The sequence below is a fragment of the Sebastes umbrosus genome, chromosome 18 (assembly GCF_015220745.1).
Source record: "Sebastes umbrosus isolate fSebUmb1 chromosome 18, fSebUmb1.pri, whole genome shotgun sequence".
NCBI classification, from domain to species: Eukaryota; Metazoa; Chordata; class Actinopteri; order Perciformes; family Sebastidae; genus Sebastes; species Sebastes umbrosus.
Window position 1 is genome coordinate 26,823,346 of NC_051286.1, and position 25,949 is coordinate 26,849,294.

The 25,949-nt window shown below is 41.4% G+C and overlaps 1 protein-coding gene across 4 annotated transcripts in view; it reads right to left on the reverse strand.

Annotated features, from left to right (window-relative positions):
- disp1 (dispatched homolog 1 (Drosophila)) overlaps nucleotides 1-25,949 on the reverse strand; it is a 142,782-nt gene that overhangs the window by 31,379 nt on the left and 85,454 nt on the right. For 3 of the 4 annotated variants that reach the window (XM_037751475.1, XM_037751476.1, XM_037751477.1), the window contains one exon: nucleotides 7,658-8,330. In XM_037751475.1, coding sequence (XP_037607403.1) covers nucleotides 7,658-8,289 — 632 coding nt within the window. In that variant the 5' untranslated portion in view covers nucleotides 8,290-8,330. Of the gene's footprint in view, nucleotides 1-7,657; nucleotides 8,331-20,572; nucleotides 21,173-25,949 lie in introns of those variants that run through there. The other variant, XM_037751478.1, reaches the window with a different exon arrangement.

Here is a 25,949-nt window from a genome sequence, read left to right on the forward strand (position 1 = left end):
TATAGCACTTACACCTGCTTTATAATATAAAAGACATGAAAATCGCACTTTTTTACAATATGGGACCTTTAATATTATATTTTTATCGATAGAACAATAACTACTAGGCGTGGGGGAAAAAATTGATTAACCTATGCATCACATTTTTATTTTTTTAATCAATTTTTTAATGCCAGAATCTTTGAATATTTGCTTCATTTGAGTCTATGCGGAGGTAGAAGAAAGTTACCGCTTTTATTGTTGTAGTCTGAGTACGTGACATCATATCCGTTCCGTATCCGTCAACCAAAACCAAACTGCAGCAAGCCGAACGACAAAGCAGAAAACGGCGGAGGTTCCGCGTGGATACGATCCTTACATTTTAAATCCAGCACATTGACAGGAAAAGCAGAGCTATACATCACAGCTAAAGCTGCATCCTAACTCTGTCACGGACAGAAAACGTTATCGTATCGCGGTAACGTGCGGTCAAGCTGGCCGTCGCTCTCTTCTCCGTGGTGAAATCAGCCGGAAATAAGATCGGCTGGATTATATTCACCAGAAGTATAAAACATTACTCGTCCCTTATAAATTAAAAAAGAAAATACCAATAATTTGTGACGCTCCAAACACAAAATTTTGTCAAAGAAAAACTTGGTCTGGCCATTTTCAAAGGGGTCCCCTTGACCTCTGACCTCCAGATATGTGAATGTAAATGGGTTCTATGGGTACCCACGAGTCTCCCCTTTACAGACATGTCCACTTTATGATAATCACATGAAGTTTGAGGCAAGTCATAGTCAAGTCAGCACACTGACACACTGACAGCTGTTGTTGCCTGTTGGGCTGCAGTTTGACATGTTATGATCTGAGCATATTGTTTTATGCTAAATGCAGCACCTGTGAGGGTTTCTGGATCAATATCTGTCATTGTTTTGTGTTGTTAATTGATTTCTACTAATAAATATATACATACATTTGCATAAAGCAGCATATTTATCCACTCCCATGTTGATAAGAGTATTAAATACTTGACAAATCTCCCTTTAAGGTTAATTTTGAACAGATAAAAAATATGCAATTAATTTGCGATTAATTGCATTTTAATATTTTAATCAATTGACAGCCCTAATATACAGTATATATATATATATACTATGTATGTTTAGGTTCAGACAATTGCGAGGCCTTCGGGTCGGGCGCGCTGGCTGGTTTTCTCAAACAGTTGTTATTCTTTATAATGTGCAAAGCCTCGTCAAGCTGACACCCTGAAACGCGGCTCACTTTCAGACGAACGCTTGCCGGTTGAGGCTTGCAGCTGTCTGACAGAAAGCGCGAGACAGAGGAGGGGAGACAAAAGAAAAGGAGGAAAAGAAGAATAAAAAACAAACTGGAATTTGATATGTTGGCAAACATGACAAAGAAAGGACAACAAAGCAGTGCTCATGAAGCTCAGACAGGCAGGTGTGCAGAGACACACGGTCTGCCAAAAAAATGTTCGGACATAATCCAGCTGATAAAAAAGTTGCTAAATTACGCATGATGGAACCGCTCCACACTTTCATGTTTTTTTAAACAGTTTTTCCCCCCCGTGTGTCATAGCAACCAAACCACCTGGCGCCTACAAATACGACAAGATACAAAGATAATAAAAAGCTGACCTTTCCTGAGACGGCGTCGGAGGGGAGTGAGAGACAGGAATTCTCGCTATCTGACGAGGCATGAATCTAAACCAAAACTCGCGGTTGCCATAAACAACAAGAGCTGTTGGGAAAGGCATCGGTGAAGAGGGCAGGAACGTTGAGCTCCAGGAGAGCAGAGCGTGAGCGGGTGTGGGGGTGGGGGGGTTAAATACTCGGGGTGACCCCGGATGGTTGAGTGTCAGTGAGCTGTTTGGTGGCTGTTGCCGGGTCGCCGGTGCAGGTAGGAGCAGGTTAGCTGAACCCTCAGGTGCCCTGGAGCTACACAGTTCTCATCCTGGGCTGCAGCTACCACAAGTGTGTACTTAAAGCCCCCCTCCTCCCGCCCCCCAAGTAAAATCCTGAAACTGTAGCTATGGTCTAAGTGTGCATACTTAACTCTAGATTAACACTTTTGGATGACATGCTCGGGGGCTTTGCCCAACGACAGTGGTTGGCTGTCTTCCAAAAAAGCCAAAACTTCAAGCATAAGAGTGAAAACATCTCCTTCATTTGTGGATACAAAATGTTCTACTTTTGTTATTTTTACCAACCACCCTGCCTTTAAAGGTCCCATATCGTGCTCATTTTCAGGTTCATGCTTGTATTTTGTGTTTCTACTAGAACATGTTTACATGCTGTAATGTTCAAACAACACATTATTTTTCTCATGCTGTCCGTCTGAATATACCTGTATTCACCCTCTGTCTGAAACGCTCCGTTTTAGCGCATTTCAACGGAGTGGCAACGGAATTGCGTTGCTAGGCAAAAGCTTGGGTCCATGTTTACATCCTGTCAGCTAATGTCATTCACATACACTGCAACAGGAAATAAACTGGGACACATTTAGTATGTTTACGTTTAAAACTGTGAAATGGTCTAAATATTGTAGATTTGTGACATCACAAATGGACAGAAATCCTAACGGCTTGTTTCAAACGCACAATTTCTGAATATGGGCTGTGTGTGTTTCTGCGTGGATTGATTGTTTTGATACTTTCACAGTATTTATATATCACTTAAACCTGCTTTATAATATAAAAAACATGAAAATCTCACTTTTTACAATATGGGACCTTTAACATACACACTCAAGTGCAAAACAGAAAGACATGCAATCGAATGGAACACACATTAAGGGGTACAACTTGTCAAAGAAGCAGACACAGCACAGGGGGAAATGGGATCCCAGTGCTGTGGCCTTAAGGGCTTTCACCTGGAGCCTTTAAAACCTGCTGGCACACAGCGAGCTGACCCGGGGCCAAACAGCTGACATCCCAAGGACACGCTGTTTCCGTCCCATCTTAAATAATACACATAAAATGGCTGCGAGAGATACTCTTACAGCGGAGACACAGACATGGTTTTAATACTTTTAACAGACGTAGAGTTAAAAAAAAAAAAAAAAGACGACGAAAAAACGATGGATGGCTGAATCTCTACAAATACTGCTGAGTTGTGCTTCGCCTTCTCCAAAGATTTGGTAGGTTTCATACAAGGATAGTACGGAGGCGTAATGCATTCAAAAACAATATTTAAATATCTCTGAATCCTGAGAAAAGTTTTCATGGGAAAAAAAAATAATTCTACTTTCCCCGGGGAGGAAGGACGGACGGCTCTCCGGAGACGGACCTTCAGTTAGCGGCTAGTAGCAACTCAAAATCAGTCAGCATAAAACCCCCAGCGCCAGGGTTCTGATCCCAGACCGACCCGACTCCCCCGCCGTAGGGTTGGGCCATATGACGGTATATACACTGGTGAGTTTTTTTATAACCCGCACATACCTGACCCGTTTTGAGAGTCAATCCGCACCTCCAGACCCGCAAAAATATGCGTTTATCGATCACCCGAACCCAACCCGCAAACTTCGTGCATTATAGTAGCACAATTGTCAGGACTGAGGTCTGAGACAGGACAGAGACGAGCGGACTCGAGCACCTCGGCTCGCAGTGTATGTGAAATGACCATGGTGGAGAGGAGGTTGTGTTGCTCTGGCTCTATCTATCTGGCGTGGAGAGGAGGTCGTGTTGCTCTGACTCTACCTATCTGGCGTGGAGAGGAGGTTGTGTTGCTCTGGCTCTACCTATCTGGCGTGGAGAGGAGGTTGTGTTGCTCTGGTTCTATCTATGCGGCGTGGAGAGGAGGTCGTGTTGCCCAGGCTCTATCTATCTGGCGTGGAGAGGTGGTCGTGTTGCTCTGGTTCTATCTATGCGGCGTGGAGAGGAGGTCGTGTTGCTCTGACTCTACCTATCTGGCGTGGAGAGGTGGTCGTGTTGCTCTGGCTCTATCTATCTGGCGTGGAGAAGTGGTCGTGTTGCTCTGGTTCTATCTATGCGGCGTGGAGAGGAGGTCGTGTTGCTATGGCTCTATCTATCTGGCGTGGAGAGGTGGTCGTGTTGCTCTGGTTCTATCTATCTGGCGTGGAGAGGTGGTCGTGTTGCTCTGGTTCTATCTATGCGGCATGGAAAGGAGGTCGTGTTGCTCAGGCTCTATCTATCTGGCGTGGAGAGGTGGTCGTGTTGCTCTGGCTCTATCTATGTGGCGTGGAGAGGTGGTCGTGTTGCTCTGGCTCTATCTATCTGGCGTGGAGACGAGGTTGTTCTGCTCTGGCTCTATCTATCTGGCGTGGAGAGGAGGTCGTGCTGCTCTGGCTCTACCTATCTGGCCTGGAGATGAGGTTGTGTTGCTCAGGCTCTATCTGGTTGGCGTGGAGAGGAGGTTGTATTGCCACCGACCCGCAATGATTTATAGGTGTAAGAAGTTACAAGCAGTCCCTTTAATTGAATTTACAGAACAATTACTGTCTCGTCATATATACCGTTACTGTGATATAAAATTACATATACTGTGATAGAAGATTTTGGCCATTATCTGCTGTTACACAGGGTAGACCCAGTGGCCACCGGCCTGCTTTGACCCCCCAACGGTACCGGGGTTTGCTCAGCTGAATTTGAGCCGCTAGTAGCCGTTAACTGAAGGTCTATCTTCGGAGAGCCATTCGTTCTCCTCCCGGCGAAGTTGCCTTTTTTTTTTTCCCATGAAAACTTCTCAGAATTCTAAAACAAATAATCTCCCTAATTCAGGAAAAACAGGGCAACTGTATTTTTGTTCTCAAGTGAATACATTACATCTCCGTAGGGATAAGACCCGAAGGCTTTTGATCATTCTCAAAATAGAAACATTAGGAAACAAAGTACGGGGCTAATCTCGGTAAATGGATTAATGCTTTGTGAAGCCGAGAACAGGGGCATAAAAATCCCCCTTTGGTGAAACGCACATAAAAAAGGTCTCCCCCCGAAGAGCTAAAGTTACGATTTACCAGTGTGTGTGTGTGTGTGTGAGATGTAAGTGTGCTGTGATCACAGATGTAATCCCTCGGCTAATCTGTCAGATCACAGCCCCTGAGGCAGATCAAACCGATATCTGACACCATCTTGTCTGACTCCATACCCTCAAATTATCGAGGGGTATTAGTATCTTGGTTTACGTCCATGTGTGTGAGTGTGTGGAGGTTGTATTTAACTACCAGCAGCAGCCGTACAGCGGTACAGGGCTGGAGGACTGAAATAAAAAAGGGGTGACGAGGTCTGAAGGTTTTTAGTTAACGTCTGGGTTCAGGGCAAAACTCCACAACTGAGACAGGTATATCGTTTCCTACGTCTAATCTCACCATCTGAGACACACACACACACACACACACACACACACACACACACACACACACACACACACACAGTACAGGAAAAGAGGGGGGGGGGGGGGACGCAGTCTTGGCGCAAACCCCCAGACCCTGTAATTCAAACCTGTCATCGCTGAACAAGAGCGACCTGTTTGGTAAATAAGAGAGCGGTTCAACATCGGAGACGCAAACGTCCTTACGCCACATCTGCTCTCCATTCTGATGTGGAACGAGAGACGGGGGGAAGGAGGGAGGAGAGCAGAGAGAGAGACGAAGAAAGAAAAAGAGTGTTAATAGAGTGAGAGAAAGGAAAAGAAATGAAAGTAACGGAGAGCGGGGAGGAGGAATAACCACAGATGCCGGTGAATGCATCGAAAACGCCTGCGACACAATCCTGTTTTGCCTCTCTCTGCCCACCCAGGGGTTTCATTTGTGCACCAAGGGTTCGGTGTACAAAACCTCAGCTTTTCAACGCCACCCACAACGTCCCGCGCTCCAATGAAAATTACGAGCAAACTTAATTTCGGCGAAGGAAAATTCCACGTCGAGAAGCAAGAATGTAAATCAGGTCCCCCCCCCACGACGAGCCGCTGCCGTAAAAAAAAGGAGCCGACACGATTCAATAATTACTTCTGCAAAGTTCTCGCCTCCCGCCTCTATGGAAGATGGTAAATATAGGATTATGCAAATGATTGTGCAAAGGCATTAAATGGTTCCTGTTTCAAATGCGGTGGGAGGCCTGTGGTTTCTTGGTGTAACGGGGAGAGAGAACCAGCTCACTAAATCTGGATCACTTGAGGGCAGAAAAAAGCAGTTTGCCAACAAAATGAGTTCACAATGCTGACATTCTGCTTGGACCGGAGAAGGCGAGTGGTGAGTGTGCTCGCAAGCAGGTTTCATTTAGTTTCTTTTTTTTTTAAATACTAAATTCCTCTCTCGTGTTGTGGATAAACTTTGCTTTGGCTGTTTGCATCCCAGCAGCCAGGAGGGTCTAGCAAGCCATATAAAACTGTAAAAGCACTACAGAAAGCAGGACACAAATTAGCACCAACATTAAACTGACTTTTAAACACCAGCATCCTCTGACTACAGGCCTAAAGCTGAGCCACTGAGTATGATCCTATGTAACGGATTCTGCTTCAGATCTCCACATAAAGGAGCGTCACCTGTTTTCAGAAACCCGTGTTCAAGGCGACAGGCTGGGGAGTCCCGCATACGAGGTGGTGCACCGCCACCGGCTCTAAGTCAGCTTGGAAAGGCTCGGGGCCAAGGTGGCTCGGTGGCCCGCCCGGACCTCGCCGCACCGTGACGGGGCTCCCTGCTCCCGGTGCGACTGTCGACCGTTGGGGCGGACTGTCTTCAGTGCGCCACAACCGCGTCGTGCCGCGGCCCACGTAAAAGGCACTGCGGCAACCCACCTGACCCGTCTTGAAACACGGTCCAAGGAGTCTAATGCACGCGCGAGTCAGAGGGTGACAGCAAAACCCTGCGGCGCAATGAAAGTGAGGGCCGGCGCGCGCCGGCTGAGGTGGGATCCCGGCTCAGCGGGCTCGGGCGCACCACCGGCCCATCTCGCCCGCACCGACGGGGAGTTGGAGCGGGGAGCAGAAGTCTAGTTTTCTCTCAGAACACTTGAATTACAATATGCTGAAAGGTTATTATGGAATTTTGCCCAATGATGCCAAAAACAGACTGCCTACTGCTGCTTTAAATGAGGTTAGTTTTCTTCATATAGCCCAACTCACTAGCTGCGGCTTTGTGCCGTGACAACTCAAAGGGCAAAAGGCTCATTACTGACTTACATCAGTCGGTGCCGGTGGCAGACTCTCAACATGGTGGTGTAACCCTCGTAACCAGTACCGGTGACGTACCGTGGAGAAAACTGTTGGGGAAAATAACCTTGCTTGCATTTCTCCAAAATATTGCCCGTGGTGCCCTAACAGCCGTAACCACCTCCAGCTGCATTCCAGGCCTAACGTGATCCCTAAACATGGATGTGACATAGGGGGCACAGGGAGGGAGGTATGGGGGGGCCTGGAGGGCTATGAGAGACCCTCTGTTGCCCAAACTGGGGAGAGGTTTGGGCATCAATGAATACACAATCATCCACACACACACACACACACACACACACACACACACACACACACACACACACACACACACACACACACACACACACAAGCAACAGATTTGGACTACTACACAGCTGAATTAGTTGAACGTTTGGGATCAGGGAAATACCAGAATGCTAAACAACACACTCGATGTTTGGCTACTGAGTAATGCTTTTGGAATAAACTGAGATGTAAGAATGTACCTGATTCCAGGCGTCTGGTTCTGGAGGTGCTCCTGCCAGCGCTGGTGATGGTGGTGGTGCTGGAGACAGAGAGCGGAGGATGGGTGAGGAGGATGGGGATGCGGATGAGAGTATGTGCAGGCGGAGAGACAGCACGGGCAGGACGGAGCGGTCCCGGGGTGGGGGATGGAGCCAGGGGCCGGGCCTGTGACCGGGTTCTGGAAGAGCGGGCACTCCTGCTGTCCGCAGGGGCAGCACGGGGCGGAGTGGAAGCGACAGTGCTGGCAGCAGAGCGCCGGCGGGGGAGGCTGGAGAGAAGGGGAGGACGAGGACGGGGAGAGGTGGCGTCCGGCCGGCCTCTGGGAGTCTGTGACGGCGGGGGAGTTCCTCAGGGAGCCGTTCTGTTTGACCACGCCGCCGTTTTGGCTCGGCCTGTTCGTCCTCTGGACAACACGCGACGATCTCTGCTCCACTTTAGACGCCGCGTCCTTTACTAGAACGTCTTCGTCTCCGCTGGAGGTCGCCGTGAGAGGGTCCTGGCCGTCGCTGACCGGTGTGCTGCTGTCTGAAGGGGCGTTTCCGTTGGCGCTGAGAGAATGGTGCCCTCCATTGCTGAGGGCCAGGGGGTCGACACTTGCATCGCTCAGGGCCATGGTCCTCTCCCAGCGGGCCTGGCAAGAACACGGTCACTCCTCTGAGAGAGAGAAGACAAAAAGAGACAGAAGTTCAGGCTCTGTTTAACAGCTCAAAAGAGCAGGTTAAAGATGTGTGAGCGGTGTTAATATTCATCATAAATCAAGGTGAGCTGTATCTCTAAAACAATACATAAATACAGATTTCTGAATTACATTCCATCAGTAATGGATATTTTGACTAGTTGCCCACTTGTTGGACTTTTTGATTCATAAAAGTACAAACTGATGTACAGAGCCCTGAGTTCCAACTTTAAACTGCAGTGTGTTGGTCACTAATATACTGTAACATAAATGATCACAGTCAAACATTTCAGATACAGCATATTATGATGATATTTTGCGTGGCAATATTGTATCGATACACGGACGTCAAGTATCGATCTTTTATGATATAAACTATTAACCTCTTAACAATCCGACGGGCCTGGCTACTACTGGCTACTACTGTCTTTCAGAGGTCGTAGCGGACTTAGGGAAGAACGCTAAATAACGCTCCAAAGTTGCGCGTTCAAAATCCGCATGGCCATTTTCAAAAGGGGTCCCTTGACCTCTGACCTCAAGATATGTGAATGAAAACTCTGAGATGAACAGAGTGAAAACTGTATCTTATTAATATAACAGATGTTGACAAACTGCATAATTTACATTTGGAGAAAAAAAGGAATCGCAATATATCTTATCACAATACTCAGCATATTGCAAAAGGTTTAAAATCGCAATGAGATCGTATTGTGACTTAAGTATCGTGATAATATCGTCTCGTGACTTAAGTATCGTGATAATATTGTATCGTGATAATATCATATCGTGACTTAAGTATCGTGATAATATCGTATCGTGATAATATCATATTGTGACTTAAGTATCGTGATAATATCGTATCGTGATAATATCGTATCGTGACTTAAGTAGCGTGATAATATTGTATCGTGATAATATCGTATCGTGATAATATCATATTGTGACTTAAGTATCGTGATAATATCGTATCGTGATAATATTATATTGTGACTTAAGTATCGTGATAATATCGTATCGTGATAATATCGTATCGTGACTTAAGTTTCATGATAATATCATATCGTGACTTAAGTATCATGATAATATTGTATCGTGATAATATCATATCGTGACTTAAGTATCATGATAATATTGTATTGTGATAATATCATATCGTGACTTAAGTATCATAATAATATTGTATCGTGATAATATCATATTGTGACTTAAGTATCATGATAATATTGTATCGTGATAATATCATATCGTGACTTAAGTATCATGATAATATTGTATCGTGATAATATCATATCGTGACTTAAGTATCGTGATAATATTGTATCGTGATAATATCGTATCGTGACTTATGTTTCGTGATAATATCGTATCGTGGGGCCTCTGGTGATTCCCCCGCGAGTGACCTGGTAGCTGGAGAGGTGCCAGTTCACCCCCTGGACACTGCCGAAGGGCCCTAGAGCAAGGCAACAAACAACACAACAAAAAACACAAATAGTCGTTTTTAGACTTTGGTCTTACGACGAATTAGGCAACTAAGACATAACGTGTCTTTAGAGGCACTGGGAGGTGAATTTTATTGAACTTTGGACCGTTTCCCGTCTTTATGCTGAGCTAAGCTAACGGTCTTCTGGCTCCACCTTCACATTTAACGGACACGATATTGATCTCATCTAACTGTCACCAAGAAAGTTTATAAGCATATTTCCCAAACTGTTGCAATATTCCTTTAAACACATTATTGCAAATCTGATAATGCGTGATCTGTTACTGATAGTTGTCAAGAACAGAAGTGTTGGTTTGAAACAAATGAGCATTCGTTTTGAGATTGGACACATCGTACTGGCTACTGACCCAACAAAAAAAAAAAATCTTCTATGACAGGATCCAAATGGATGTTCACCAAAATGAACAAGACAAAAAGAAAATGTTGGGAGGAAAGCTGTGAAAGCAAGCAGAGACCGAAAAAGAGACAGGAAGTATGTGAAAGAGCTCAGCTGGACAGGACGGGGCTCTGAGAGAGGATGACCGGACTACACCCCGGTAGAACGTTGGGAAGATGCTGTGCGCATGTGTGATCTGTTCATCTGATATCTAAGTAAAATAAACAACCGAAGGTCAATCGACTCCAACGAGGATCTCTGTTCTTTCAGACCGGACAATCTCATTAAACCCCACAACAACAACCGAGCGGGAGGAGCTGCTTGCATTCAGAACGAGCGGCGAGCGGGAGGACAGACGGGGACTGTAAGGAGGGAAATGAGAAGGCTGAAAACTGTGTTCCAGTATAAGCACACAGTCAGCAAAAATTAAGTTGTTCTGCAAACTGAGGAAACACACTAATTACATTATAGATACAGAAACATTTATACAAAAAAGTACCCTCTTAACTTCTCAAAAGTAGCATTTTCCACTACCATTTGTCGACATGTAAATTGCTGTTTAATATTTGATGTTCTGCAGGGTCTACTTTGGCACAAAATTGACACACAAGCCTGTTCTTAAGAGTCCAAAATATGCACTTCACCAACAAATTGAGATTGTTGTTAACCTTTTTAACACTAGACCATGGGAAAAAGTTGAATCATACACTTTTAGGGACTTTTAATTTGGAAAATATCTAAATTGATACAGTAAAAATGTAGTAAAATGTTTGATTTTCAGCATGTATGTAGTCAGAGATGTCCTGAAGTGAAATGTGTTATACTTATGGTGAATATATAATAATAATAATATAATCAATCAATCTTATTTCCATATGTTCATTTTTTATATACAGTTCCCTTTGTTAACACCTTATTTTGAAAACCGGACGTAGTCCCGCGTGTCTACTTCCTCTAACTTCTCTAAGTCCGTCTCTAGCTCTCCTGTCAGCTCCGTTCTCTTTATCCATCCATGGTCAGCTCCATCGGGGCCGTTTGAATGCAGAGAACATAAATGTCAGTACAAGGGTGCTCTACAGTTGTAGCGTCGGCCCGTTTGACCACAGACACGAGAGCGACGGCACGGCTCTCATCTGAACCAAAAAAATAATTAGTTGGCACAACTTTTATTATTCTAAATTGTTAGTATGTAGAACTCAAAACTTGAAGTTACATTACATATGAATGATAAGTTATCTCAACAAAAGATAATTAGTTGGCTCAAATTAAGACCTCCTTCCTCAAAACTGAAGAGTTTGAGTTGGCCTCAAAACCCCAAAATCTAGTGCAGAAAGTGCCCTGAAATTTTGAGTTTTGATGACTTTTTTGTTTTTACAGTGCACGCTGGATTTAACATATGAGGGTGCAGGTCGTATCCACGCGGACCCTCCACGGTTTTCTACTTTCTTGTTTGGACTCGATGCGGTTTGATTTGGTTTTTGATTGATACGGAACGGATATGACGACACGTTACTCAGACTACTAACTTCCTTCTACCTCCGCATAGACTCAAATGAAAAAAATATATCGACTCTGGCATTAAAACATTGATTTTAAAATCAAACGAGATAAATAGGGGAATCGATTTTTCCCCCACTCCTATATTTTACTGGCATTTACTGTACCGCGAGCTTAAAAGCTTTCCAAATAAGAGGTCAGGTAAATGATTAAAGGTCCCATATCGTGATAATTTTCAGGTTCATTCTTGTATTTTGTATTTCTACTAGAACATGTTTACATGCTGTAATGTTCAAAAAAAACTTTATTTTCCTCATACTGTCTGCCTGAATATACCTGTATTCACCCTCTGTCTGAAACACTCAGTTTTAGTACATTTCAACGGAATTGCAACAGAATTGCGTTGCTAGGCAACAGCTTGGGTCCATGTTTTCTTCCTGTCAGCTGATGTTATTTACATACACAGCAACAGGAAATAAACTGGGACACATTTAGAATGTTTACGTTTGAAACTGTGTAATGGTCTAAATATTGTATATTTGTGACATCACAAATGGACAGAAATCCTAACGGCTTGTCTCAAACGCACAATTTCTGAATACGGGCTGTGTGCATTTCTCCATATATTGAGCGTTTTGATGGTTTAACAGTATTTATATAGCACTTAAACCTGCTTTATAATATAAAAGACATGAAAATCTGACTTTTTCCAATATGGGACCTTTAAAGTGTCAATGATAGCCAAAAAAAATGCCTTGCAAAATAAAGAAAAACAAAACAGACTCCTTCCCAATAGAGTTAAATAGGGAGGAGTATGTTTTTTAATTATTTACTGAATCACCACCGAAATATTTGGCAAACTGAACTAATTTTCTGTCTTCTCGTTGGAGTCACGTCAGTCAGTCACATTAAATAGGGGCCGTTTCAGATCAATGTGATTTACGGAGCATGATAAATCTCGGGTGTTTTGTATAGATTACAAAGCATGAGACACTCCTGCATCGGGGAGGCTAAAAGAAATGGTTCCAACAGAGTGAGAAAAAACAGAAGGTTCACGTTATGCTACAGTTTCAGCCCCTATATGTGCCCGGCTTGAATTACAAAATACTCACTGGAGACCCGACATGTGAAAATGTGATTCTGTGGGCTGTTTTAACAAAGTAAGGGGGGGAGAGGGAGCAGAGAGGAGAATAAAAAAGGAAGTGTGTTTCCGGCTTTGTTCCATGATATGCTTGACACACTTCAAAAGTGGCTGAGTTGTGTTTCACAGGTAAAGCGGGGTCGAGGTGGGCCACGGAGCACAAAACTACAGATAAACCTGACGGGAGCCAGGCTGAAATAATCCTACTGTAAGGCTTTATGTTGCATTCACACCAAAAGCAAAGCCAATTTTCGCCTCGCTTTACTCGTGCAAGTTGGACCCTTTGTGTTCATTCCCACTAGTCAAGGGGTCAGCAACCTTTACTATCAAAAGAGACATTTTAGGCAAAAAAACTAAAATAAATCTGTCTGGAGCGGCAAAAGATTTGAGCATTGTGATGAAGGTAACACAGTTTATAGTCTAAGTATATAGTATATAAGTCTAATACAGTGAGGGCCAAAGAGCAAATGTACGACGGGGTATTAGGGCCACATTGAGGGGAAAAAATCTGAGATTTCCAGAATAAAGTCATAATATTACCAGAAAAAGGTCGTAATATAACGAGAATAAAGTCATATTACCAGAAAAAAGTCGTAATAAAACGTGAATAAAGTCGTAATATTACGAGAATAAAGTCGGAATATTACGAGAAAAAAAGTCGTAATAATACGAGAATAAAGTCATAAAATTACGAGAAAAAAGTCGTAATATTACGAGAATAAAGTCATAATATAACGAGAATAAAGTCATAATATAACGAGAATAAAGTCATAATATTACGAGAAAAAAGTCGTAATAAAACGAGAATAAAGTCATAATATTACGAGAAAAAAGTCATAATATAACGAGCATAAAGTCATAAATTTACGAGAAATAAAGTCGTAATATTACGAGAATAAAGTCATAATATTACGAGAAAAAAAGTCGTAATAATACGAGAATAAAGTCAAAATATTACGAGAAAAAAGTCTTAATATTACGAGAAAAAAGTCGTAATAAAACGAGAATAAAGTCATAACTTTACGAGAAAAAAGTTAGAGTTTATTCTCATAATATTATGACTTTTTTTCTCGTAAAGCTATGACTTTATTCTCATAACATTACAACTTATTTTTCTTGTAAAGTTATGATATACTAACCAGAAGTGCAACGTGCCTCAGAGAGCAGAATGTATATTACTATTACCTCAATCACTACACAGATGCCATAATTACGCACAATAATTACAGTGTATTGATAATGATTACAATCTCCAAGTCTAAATTTCATACATGATCTGTTGATCACAGCTTCGACAACTAGTGTCTGACATTATGAATACATAAAAATACATTTCTATTTCCACTGTGTAGAACTTCTAAAGAGGACCTATTGTGCTTTCTCTCATTCCTTTAGTGTGTTATATAGTTTTTTGTGCACGTAAAAGGTCTGCAAAGTTACAAAAGGAGTTACCCTCCCTCACAGAAACACTGCTCCTGAACTGTCAGAAACACCTCGCTTGAAGTCCCGCATTTTCTTCCGTAACGTTGTGATGTCACCAAGTAACACAGTTGCATTATATCCGGCTAGTTTGGCAACGCCCTCAAACAAAGCTAGTTAAAGCTGAGCTGGAGCGGAGTCCGAAGAGCTTGGTTTTGTTGACCAATCACAACAGAGTGGTCCAAGCTGATCAATCAGAGCAGACTGGGGTTTTCGGGAGGGGGCGGGGCAGGAGCTCAGACAGAGGATGAGAAGAGGTGCTGCAGCACAGCCCGTGTGAGAAAAATTAAAGCGTTTTTTTAACATTAAAGCATGTAAACATCTTCTAGTAGAATCCCAAAATACAAGTAGGCACCTGAAAATAAGCACAATAGGTCCTCTTTAAATGTCGCATATTTGAATTTGTGGCGGCATGTGTTGTGAATAACTCATTCTTGATGCATGGAGACAGAGTCGAGGCTCTGCTATCTGCGACGCCATCAAGAGATAAACTCTAAACTGTAAGGCTGTGTGAAAGTGTTTCAGATGATGCAGACCTAAACTGATTACTGTACGGCTGTCCCAGTTTGTTTGTTTTTTACTTCAAAGCTTTGGCGAGAAATATTTGAAGGTGTTCAAAACTTTGCTGCACATCGCGGCAGGCTGACATATTCTTCTGTCTGTCCATCCATCTCTATCTCCTCTGTTCCAGCGCCGCTGCAGCACTACTGTACACACACACACACACCTCTACACAGAACAAACAGCGATATCTGTCTGAGAATAACTTATAATAATTAATGTTGAATATGAATAATGTTGTGGGATTATTCCTTATTTCATGGGCTATTTTGGGATTATTATTACATACTTATATATGGTTTTTTTTAAAAACAAAGCATTTGAATACTGATTTGGAGGTCGACTACCATGGCAATGGTTGAAGCTTTAAAGGTCTCATATCGTGCTCATTTTCACCTTCATACTTTTATTTTATGTTTCTACTAGAGCATGTTTACATTCTTTAATTTTTAAGAAAACCCTTTATTTTCCTCATACTGTCTGTCTGAATATACCTGTATTCACCCTCTGCCTGAAACGCTCCGTTTTAGTACATTTCAATGGAATTGCAACAGAATTGAGTTGCTAGGCAACAGCTTGGGTCCATGTCAGCTGATGTCATTAACATACACTGCAACAGGAAATAAACTGGGACCCATTTAGAATGTTTACGTTTAAAACCGTGTAATGGTCTAAATATTGTAGATTTGTGACATCACAAATGGACAGAAATTCTAACGGCTTGTTTCAAACGCTCAGTTTCTGAATATGGGCTGTGTGTCTTTCTCTGTGGATTAAGCGTTTTGATACTTTATACTTTATACCTGCTTTATAATATAAAAGCCATGAAAATGTCACTTTTTACAATATGGGACCTTTAAAAAAAAAAAAAAATCTTTACAAAATATATATATATTTTTTAACTATTTACTTTACAAGAAAGCATAACACACACACACCCACACCCACACCCACACCCACCCACGCACACACATACAGGTTTTCATTTCACCCAAACGATGACCCCAGACAAACATTTTCCCGCAAAATGGACGTGCTTGCATCCTAGCGCGTATGTGACCAATGCGCTCTGTGACACCTCAACATGAGTGAGCGGTGAAACACGAGCGTGACAGCGGCCCCGTCGGGTCAGGGCTGGCTGGGTGGAGGAGGAGGAGAGGAAGAATAACTCCGGAGCTCGGAGAGCTCAGAATAGCAGAGTACTGAGGGAAACCCAGATGAAGTCATTAGTCTGGCTCCCACAGCTGTCAAGAGCCTGTCAAGACTTAAAGAGGCTGGATGGAAGCACAGAGGCTTAACGGGGGATCCGAGTATGAAAAACTATAGAGAATATAGTTTTAACGTTACAGTAGAAATGTGCAACCAAAGTGCTTTCTACTGTTTGTGTCAGAAGGAATTTCGCCTCAGCTCATGAGAGTGTGTGTGTACCGACGCAGAGCGTTGACAGGCAGGTGAGAAATCTAGGGCAGACTGCGCGGACACAAGCAGGGTCTTGTGTCTCTCTTCAAAATAAAAGCTGACAGCTGGACCGAGCTGCACCTTGAACCACTGGAACTAAGGCGCTTCTATCTACTTATGAGGGACATTTAGATGGTGTTGTTGATCGAAGAGACGCTGGAATAAGTGAATTAAAGCACTCTGGTAGTAATTAAAGGGGACATATCATGCTCATTTTCAGGTTCATACTTGTATTTTGTGTTTCTACTAGAACATGTTTACATGCTGTAATGTTAAAAAAACACATTATTTTCCTCGTACTGTCTTCCTGAATATACCTGTATTCACCCTCTGTCTGAAACGCCCCGTTTTAGTGCATTTCAACGGAATGACAACAAAATTGCGTTGCTAGGAAACAGCTTGGGTCCATGTTTATTTCCTGTCAGCTGATGTTATTCAAATACACTGCACCAGGAAATAAACTGGGACACATTTAGAATGTTTACGTTTAAAACCGTGTAATGGTCTAAATATTGTAGATTTGTGACATCACAAATGGACAGAAATCCTGACGGCTCGTTTCAAACGCACAGTTTCTGCATACGGGCTGTGTGTATTTCTCCGTATATTGAGCGTTTTGATAGTTTAACAGTATTTATATAGCACTTAAACCTGCTTTAGAATATAAAAGACATGAAAATCTCACTTTTTACAATATGGGACCTTTAAAGCTAGAGTGAAGATACTGGCATCATATGAAACTAGAAAATCTGCATGCATTATTAAAAGCAACTTGACACATTTCATTGGCAATTTCTCTAATTGTGGCTACCATTCATTTTATTGGCCATTTTTAGACTTTATTGTAGAAACATGAGGAGAAAGAGAGGGGAATAACATGCAACTAGTAATTGTCGATTAGATGTTCGGTCTATAAAATGTCAGAAAATGGTGAAAAATGTCTTCCAGTGTTACCCCAAAGCCCAAGATGACGTCCTCAAATGTCTTACTGTATATTCAGTTTACTGCCATAGAGGAGTAAAGAAACCAGAAAGTATTCACATTTAAGAAGCTGGAATCAGACAATTCAGACTTTTTTTCTTTAACAAAAACGACAAAAGGAGGCTAAATAACGTTCCAAACTTATGCTAAATTTTGAAGAGGAAAAAACTGTCATGTCCATTTTCAAAGGGGTGCCTTGACCTCTGACCTCCAGATATGTGAATGAAAATGGGTTCTATGGGTACCCACGAGTCTCCCCTTTACAGACATGCCCACTATATGATAATCACATGCAGTTTGAGGCAAGTCATAGTCAAGTCAGCACACTGACACACTGACAGCTGTTGTTGCCTGTTGGGCTGCAGTTTGCCATGTTATGATTTGAGCATATTTTTTATTCTAAATGCAGTACCTGTGAGGGTTTCTGGACAATATCTGTCATTGTTTTGTGTTGTTAATTGATTTCAAATAATACATATATACATGTATTTGCATAAAGCAGCATATTTGTCCACTCCCATGTTGATAAGAGTATTAAATACTTGACAAATCTCCCTTTATGGTACATTTTGAACAGATAAAAAGTGTGCAATTAATCGTGATTAACTATAGACAATCATGCAATTAATCGCAAATACATATTTTAATCGATTGACAGCCCTAGTCAAAATTCAACCTCACAATATAACGGGTATAAACTGTCTTTGGTTGACTAAAAGTACAGTTGTTCTGACTGGCTTTGAACTTTAATTAAAAGGAAGCGTGAAATCAAGTGAATCCTAAACGATCACTCTCACTTAATCCAACAGGTCCAACTCTGTCTAGACAGATGAAAGTGTCATTTCCCCTCATTCTCACCATAAAACCTACATTACTTGTGTTATTACGGAAAGCTACGCTCATCCTCCACCCTTAAAACCCCCACAAGTCCTCGTTAAGAAGAATTATTTAGTGACTAAACAACCACGAAAAGACGACCAAAAAACCAACACATGCAAATGATTCCAAGGGCAAGTGGTTAGGAATAACGCAGGTGATGACGAAGAGCTCCTTTCATGTGAAGTTTATGATTATGGGGTGTGAGAGACGGGGAGACCTTAGGGCGACAGGCAGCCGCGGCAGCGCAAGGCGAGGCAGCCTGCGTCCCTTTAATTAAAGCTAATAGGCGGCAATTACCAGGAATCAGTCAAGAGACGGTTAATAACCACATTACTTCTAATAATAATAATAATAATAACAACAACAGGTAAAGTAGAGTTGTCCCTGCCAGACGTGGCTTTAGGACGCATCTTTGACATGTTTCAAGGAGAGATTTTGGACATATTTGACCCCCCCTCTGGGTGCTTTTTCACAGCTGGGCTGTTAAACATTCCAATTGGACGGCGCCGTAGGCTACAGCAGCGAGTCCTAGGCGAACGCGGCGAGTCGACCTGCCGATTCTATCATTCCATCAACGCAGGTGTCCGACACAATCATTTGGATGACAACTAAATTAGGAGAGTGAGAATTAAGGAAATTAATTCCTTCTATTTACCCGAGTTAAAATAGCAAATAGTGGTTGCAGTTCTTGTCCCTCTCAATGACCTACTGTCTATTGTCCAGGGACTGACGTCCAGGGACTAACGTGTTTCCTGTGTGTCTCATAGAGGTCCACGGTTTTGTACGGTATTGTCGGAGTGATACTTTTCTCTGGTCATGGTGAATGGTAGGTAGGGATGCACCGATCCGACTTTTTAAGTCCCAATACCGATACAGATACCCAGGCGATACCGAGTTCAAATCCGATACCAGTGTCAAATTAATAAGCTGTATGCCTCACTGTGTGGAAGTCAATGTTCATTTATGTGTAAGGAAACATCAGGCTTGACTCAAACATTGTTTTCTTAACTTTGTAAAACAAAATGTAACAAATACATATTTTTTCCTTATTTTATTTATACAAATTTAATTTTTATTTATTATAAAAAATAGTAAATCATACAACAGCGACTTGGTAAAAAATCTTTAAAATGAACAGAATATTTCTTTATTATTAAAGTAATAAATCGTACACCAGCAACTTGGTAAAAAAAAATCTTTAAAATGAACAGAATTGTTTTTATTATTAAAATAATAAATCCTACACCTCTAACTTGGTAAAAAATCTTTAAAATTAACAACATTTTTGTTTATTATTAAAATAATAAACGGTACACCACTAACTTGGTGGAAAAAAAATCTTCATAATTAACAGAAATTAAAATTCAAGTGTACAGCTTTTTAACGCAGCAAAAAAATGGTCAAAATTTAAACAGGAATTACAATTCCAGTATGTAATGTATATAGTATATAAACATGGAATATAATTGAATAAATAGGATCCATTATCACCGATATCGATCCAGCTATTTGAGTCAGTATCGGCCCGATATCCGATCCGGTATCGGTATCGGTGCATCCCTAATGGTAGGCTATAAAAGTTGAAAGTAGACGCTGCTACCTAAACATATCAAAAAGGTATACCATGGGCTTTAAAGGTTGCTACTATAACAGTTAATGCAGACAGCAAGGGGTGAAGCAAATACCTTATTCACTCCATATTTACAATATGAGTGTTATTCTATAGGCTACACAATGAAAACACAAGACAACAGTTAATGAATCCATGGTTGTAAAAACTTGCTTCAATTTAGTCTGGCTATGCTATGTAATGGCTTTGTAATGACCTCAATCTTAATAATAGTAAATCTATACAAAAACTGTGTGAAACTGAAGTAAGTTATATATCAGGGATAACCAGAGACACTCTTATGACAGTTTTGCTATCTTTTAAGAAAACAAAGTTATGTGTTGGCGAGTTGTCTTACATTCTACTGGTGGCTGATTGACTTCATAGATGATACAAATCAGTTTTTTACTCATCAAATGCAAACTTTAAGTTTGAAACAATAGTTGTTTTCAGTGTGGGGACATTAGTAAACGCTTAAGGGGAACAGAGATTAAGTCATTTTGACATCCGTCTCCTCGGCTCCAGCCAAACAAACCAGTTGGACAGACACACTGACGCTCAGCGACGGAGACCCAGGGACCCAGGAACTACACACAACTCCCAACTCTGGAGTTTCCCACTATTTCTGAACACATTAAACGCACACTGCGGCTCCAGCTAACCGACTTCCTCGTCTTAAAAGGGGTCCTTAAGAACATGTAGAAGAGCAGCGAGTTGTTGTTAGTAGTAGGATCCTACCGTGTGTTGTGTCTCCGGTGCTCTGCGCTTTTTATCGCCGGTAGGGATCTGCAGCACGCGGCGCTCCGAGAGGAAAAAAGAAAGAATCCGTTCGGCTCTTTAGTCTAAATATCCTCAGCGCTGTTCAACTAACTCTACAGCCCGAGAAGAGAGCAGCTAGTCTCGGTGAGAATTGGCCGTTTCTCTCGTGGGAGTGTGTCAAACAGCCGCTCACACTCACTCCTCACACAAGCCCAGCTCCGTGGTCTCTCTCCGGGGGGACGGAGGAGGCAGGAGGAGGACGGAGGCGGTGGGCTGGGACTGCACCGTAGACCACTGATAGGACAGTCTCTGTCTCTCTGTCTGCTTTAACCCGCTCACTGCCACACCGCTGGCACGCGCCGAGGGAACGGTACCACTCATGCGCGTTAACACGAGATTTTAGGTGCCTCGAGGCGAAAGGCAGCATGGAAAAAAAAAACTATAGCTAAGAGTGGATTAATAACAATTAGCCTAAAGCAGGAGTCAGCAAGCTTTACTGTCTAAAGAGACATTTTAGGCAAAACAAATAAACACAAAATAAAAAATCTGTCTGGAGCCGCAAAACATTTGAGCATTGTGATGAAGGTAACACAGTTTATAGTCTAAGTATATAGTATATAAATCTAATGCAGTGAGGGCCAAAGAGACAATGTACTACAGAGTGTTAGGGCCACATTGAGGGAAAAAACATCTGAGATTTACAGAATAAAGTCAGAATATTACGAGAATAAAGTCGTAATATTACCAGAATAAAGTCATAACTTTACAAGAAAAAAGTCGTAATATAACGAGAATAAAGTCATAACTACGAGGAAAAAAGTCGTTATATTACGAGAATAAAGTCATAACTTTACGAGAAAAAAAGTCGTAATATAAAGGGAATAAAGTCATAACTTTACAAGAAAAAAGTCATAATGTTACAAGAATAAAGTCATAACTTTACGAGAAAAAAGTCGTTATATTACAAGAGTAAAGTCATAACTTAACAAGAAAAAAGTTGTTATATTACGAGAATAAAGTCATAACTTTAGGAGAAAAAAGTAATATACCGGGAATAAAGTCAGAACTTTACGAGATAAAAAGTCGTTATATTACGAGAATAAAGTCATAACTTTAAGAGAAAAAAGTCATAATATAACAAGAATAAAGTCTAACTTTACGAGAAAAAAGTCGTAATGTTACCAGAATCAACATCTTGACTGAAAAAAGGATAGATGAAACAGCTTAAAGGTCCCATATTGTAAAAAGTGAGATTTTCATGTCTTTTATATTATAAAGCAGGTTTAAGTGCTATATAAATACTGTTAAACTATCAAAATGCTCAATATACGGAGAAACACGCACAGCCCGTATTCAGAAATTGTGCGTTTGAAACAAGCCATTAGGATTTCTGTCCATTTGTGATGTCACAAATATACAATATTTAGACCATTACACGGTTTTAAAAGTAAACTTTCTAAATGTGTCCCAGTTTATTTCCTGTTACAGTGTATGTAAATAACATAAGCTGACAGGAAGTAAACATGGACCCAAACTGTTGCCTAGCAACGCAGTTCCGTTGCAATTCTGTTCAGAGGGTAAATACAGGTATATTCAGGCAGACAGTACAAGGAAAATAATGTGTTTTTTAACATAACAGCATGTAAACATGTTCTAGTAGAAACACAAAATACAAGTATGAACCTGAAAATGAGCACGATATGGGACCTTAACATGTTGTTTACTCATACCCCAGTATGGGATACTCTAAGCTAGCTAGTCTCAAACTAACATTATTTTATGAGACAGTAATCAAACACTAGAATATACAATAGTTAATAGAGTTTAGGTACAACATTTATCATATAAAGTAAATTTTATAAATGCAACTTACCAACGTTGGCTTTCAACCGCCCTACTTACAGAGATAGTAAACAGCCTTTAATTATCTGAAATTCGACCACATAATTCCTTAATAAGGCCACACCCGTCTTTAACACATCAGTGTACTTAAATTACAGATTACTGTTCAGATGTGTTGGCTGCTCTTCTAGGTTTTCCTTTAATAACTACTTTAAAATGTTCTCTACCTCCCCACCCAAGGCAACAAAAGCTCTGGGTTAGCTGTGGTTTCATTCAAACCTCAGAGGGGGTGGAACTGTCCAAGTCAATACATACTCAGCTTCATATTTTCATGTTAGAATATACACAGCTTATGTCAAACTTGTGACATTTCATGGTCATTTCAGTAGTTTTTTTAAAAGGATTGGTTTGACCTATTGACAAAACACAGGTACTGATTCAAAAAAAAAAATCTAGTAAGATGTTTTTTTTTTTTTTTTTAGTCGGAAGGACACCAAGAATATTTATTAACTGAAAAAGTTGCCTCCATGCAGGGCATGTGATAAATGTGGTCAGTTAAGTGTGTATTACTTTTATGTCCTATTGCCCATTATATCAGTGGTTCCCAACCTATTTACCTTGAAGCCCACCTACTTGTATCTAAGAAAAGCTGATTCAAATTTTGCAACAAAGTAGCAAATTCGTCAACATAAAATGATGACGTCTTGACAGATTCTCTAAGTTAATGCAGATACATAATATGATCATTTTTTGTAACGACTTAATATATTTACTATAATAGTGGTGGGGCTGAAATAGATTTTTTATTATCGTTGAATAAATGTGATTTATAGACATCCCTTTGTGTGCGTCAATCGGTAGAGCAAATCGATTTTTGACCACAGCGAAAATGTTGTTTTTGAAAGGCTAAACGCCAACGAATATGGATTGAAGCAGAATATTTTGTTAAATTTTGCTACCAAGTAGCAAAATATATATATATAAACTGGAAAAACAAAGTTCGGAAACTTGTGTTTGGTCGATTATTTCTCTGTTGTTACAATGCTAATTGGCATTGTAACAGCATCGTTGGAAAGCCTGTTTATTTACCTTCGCAATGATGTCCAACTTGTAAGGATCATGCATTTGTGGGATGAGCAGCACAGCTGATTATGTGGGTAGCGGCCAAGAAAAATTTGCCAAAATGCTCCGTCAATGGTAAACAGTGTATTCTCCTGTTGGAATTGACTCTTGTTTTGAGTTGTTTGGTGGATTGGATGATTGAACTCTCTATCAGTAACAAGGAACAAACAAGACATATTGGCTATTTTACACTTTATTCATTTAATACACCGTCAGGAGCCTCAGTAGCGGTGGAAGATCCATACGCAGCCACAACAGCCTGGCACCTCCTCCTCATGCTGGTCACCAACCTGGTCACACGTTGCTGTGGGATGGCGTTCCATTCCTCAACCAGGATTCATTGCAGGTCAGCCAGCGAGGTTGTGTTGATCACTCTAACACGTACAGCACGCCCAAGCTGATCCCACAAGTGTTCAGTTGGGTTGAGGTCTGGACTCTTGGCAGGCCGTTCCATTCTCTCTACTCCCACATTGTGGAGGTAGTCTGTGATAACCCTGGCTCTGTGGGGGCAAGCGTTGTCATCTTGGAGGATGAAGTTAGGTCCCAGATTGTGGAGATATGGGATCGCCACTGGCTGCAGAATCTCATCCCGATATCTCACTGCATTGAGATGGTCTTCAATGATTACAAGCCTTGTTTTTCCAGTGAGGGAGATGCCGCCCCACACCATGACACTGCCCCCACCAAAAGCTGTTACTCCATCGGTGCAACAATCAGCATAGCGTTCTCCGCGTCGTCTCCATACTTTGACCCTGCCATCCAACTTTGGCAGACAGAACCTGGACTCATCACTGAACATGACATTCCCCCACATGTTCAGGTTCCATTGTCTGTGTTGTCGACAGCAGCGCAGACGGACCTGACGGTGAAGGGCAGTCATTGCAGGCTTCCTGGTAGCCTTATAAGAATACACTGTTTACCATTGGCAGAGCATTTTGGCAAATTTTTCTTGGTCGCTACCCACATAATCAGCTGTGCTGCTCATCCCACAAATGCATGATCCTTACAAGTTGGACATCATTGCGAAGGTAAATAAACAGGCTTTCCAACGATGTAAAATACAATGACCATTAGCATTGAAACAACAGAGAAATAATCCACCAAATACAAGTTTCCGAACTTTGTTTTTCCAGTATATATATATTTTAAATAGTTTTATATACAGACTTTTGTGTAAATTGTCCAGTAAGTGTGTTAATATGATTTTGGTTATACATGAGCAAATCTCATTTTGACAACCTCAGAGCAGACAAATCCTGGTCCCCCCCCCCTGTGATCTTTGGTTGGGAACCACTGCATTATAGCATAAACTGTGTAGTTTAGAGCAAAGCCACTTCTGTTATGTCTTTGATTTTAAAGGATTATGAAATATATAATTTATGTAGCAGAGTCTACATGGCACATACAATGTATGCAGAGCCAGGAAACATGCAGAATACGATGCCAGATATTTATTTAGGACCAAGTTTGTCATACACAAATTGCAAGCTCATGCTGGGCACAATGCAGAAATCGCATCCAAATGAATCAAGAGTATGATATCTTAATCTTTTAGTTTCATCAGGGGGTCCCTGATTTGCTAAAAGAAATCTTGAGACTCTTCTGGAGATGCATTTCCTCACAAACAACTGATTCTTCTCAGCAGGGGAGGAGGTTTAGCACAGGGAATGCTGGGAAGGCAGAGGGCCGTACCTGGCTTTAATTTCAGCTGTCCACCCGGATTAGGACACAGTTCATATAGCGAGCTGTAATCATCTGCAGTAGTGAGGCACTCTTTCACAGCTGGCCCTGGGGCCAGTCACAGCCTAAGCCATTTAGTGCTTTGTAGTTGTCTCTAATAATAATAATAACCTGGTACTAATAAGTTGGGTAGAGCTCATTGTATTGTACTGGGCTTTTCTTTTGTCTGACAATAAATTGAGTTGAGTTCATCAGGCATATTTTGTTTGGCATTTATTAAAGTTTGTGTTATTCTGATTCTGGATTTATATCACTTACGTAGCAACAGCAATATTAACGTTACTGTCGGCGTCTAGAAGCCACAGAGGCTAACAATTTAGCAAGCTAGCGAGCAGGTAACATAATGCAGGAAATGCAAAGTAATAATGGCGGAGGAAACAGATGAGGCAGTTGGGAATATCAACAGGAATATTTTCCTCTAACATATTATAAAATTACGAAGAAAAACAATATACGACTAAAATGACTACATATTAACTTATTACGCGCCGAAAAATGAACTTCCAAGGCCTCCGCCATTTCCGACAACTTCAACAAACACGCCACAAGTCGCGAACTCTGAGCTTTCAGAAACTTTCCACTTACGAGGTCGTGAATACGACATCAGGTAGGCGTTCATATGGACTCTTCTCTGGAACACGGTAAACACGAC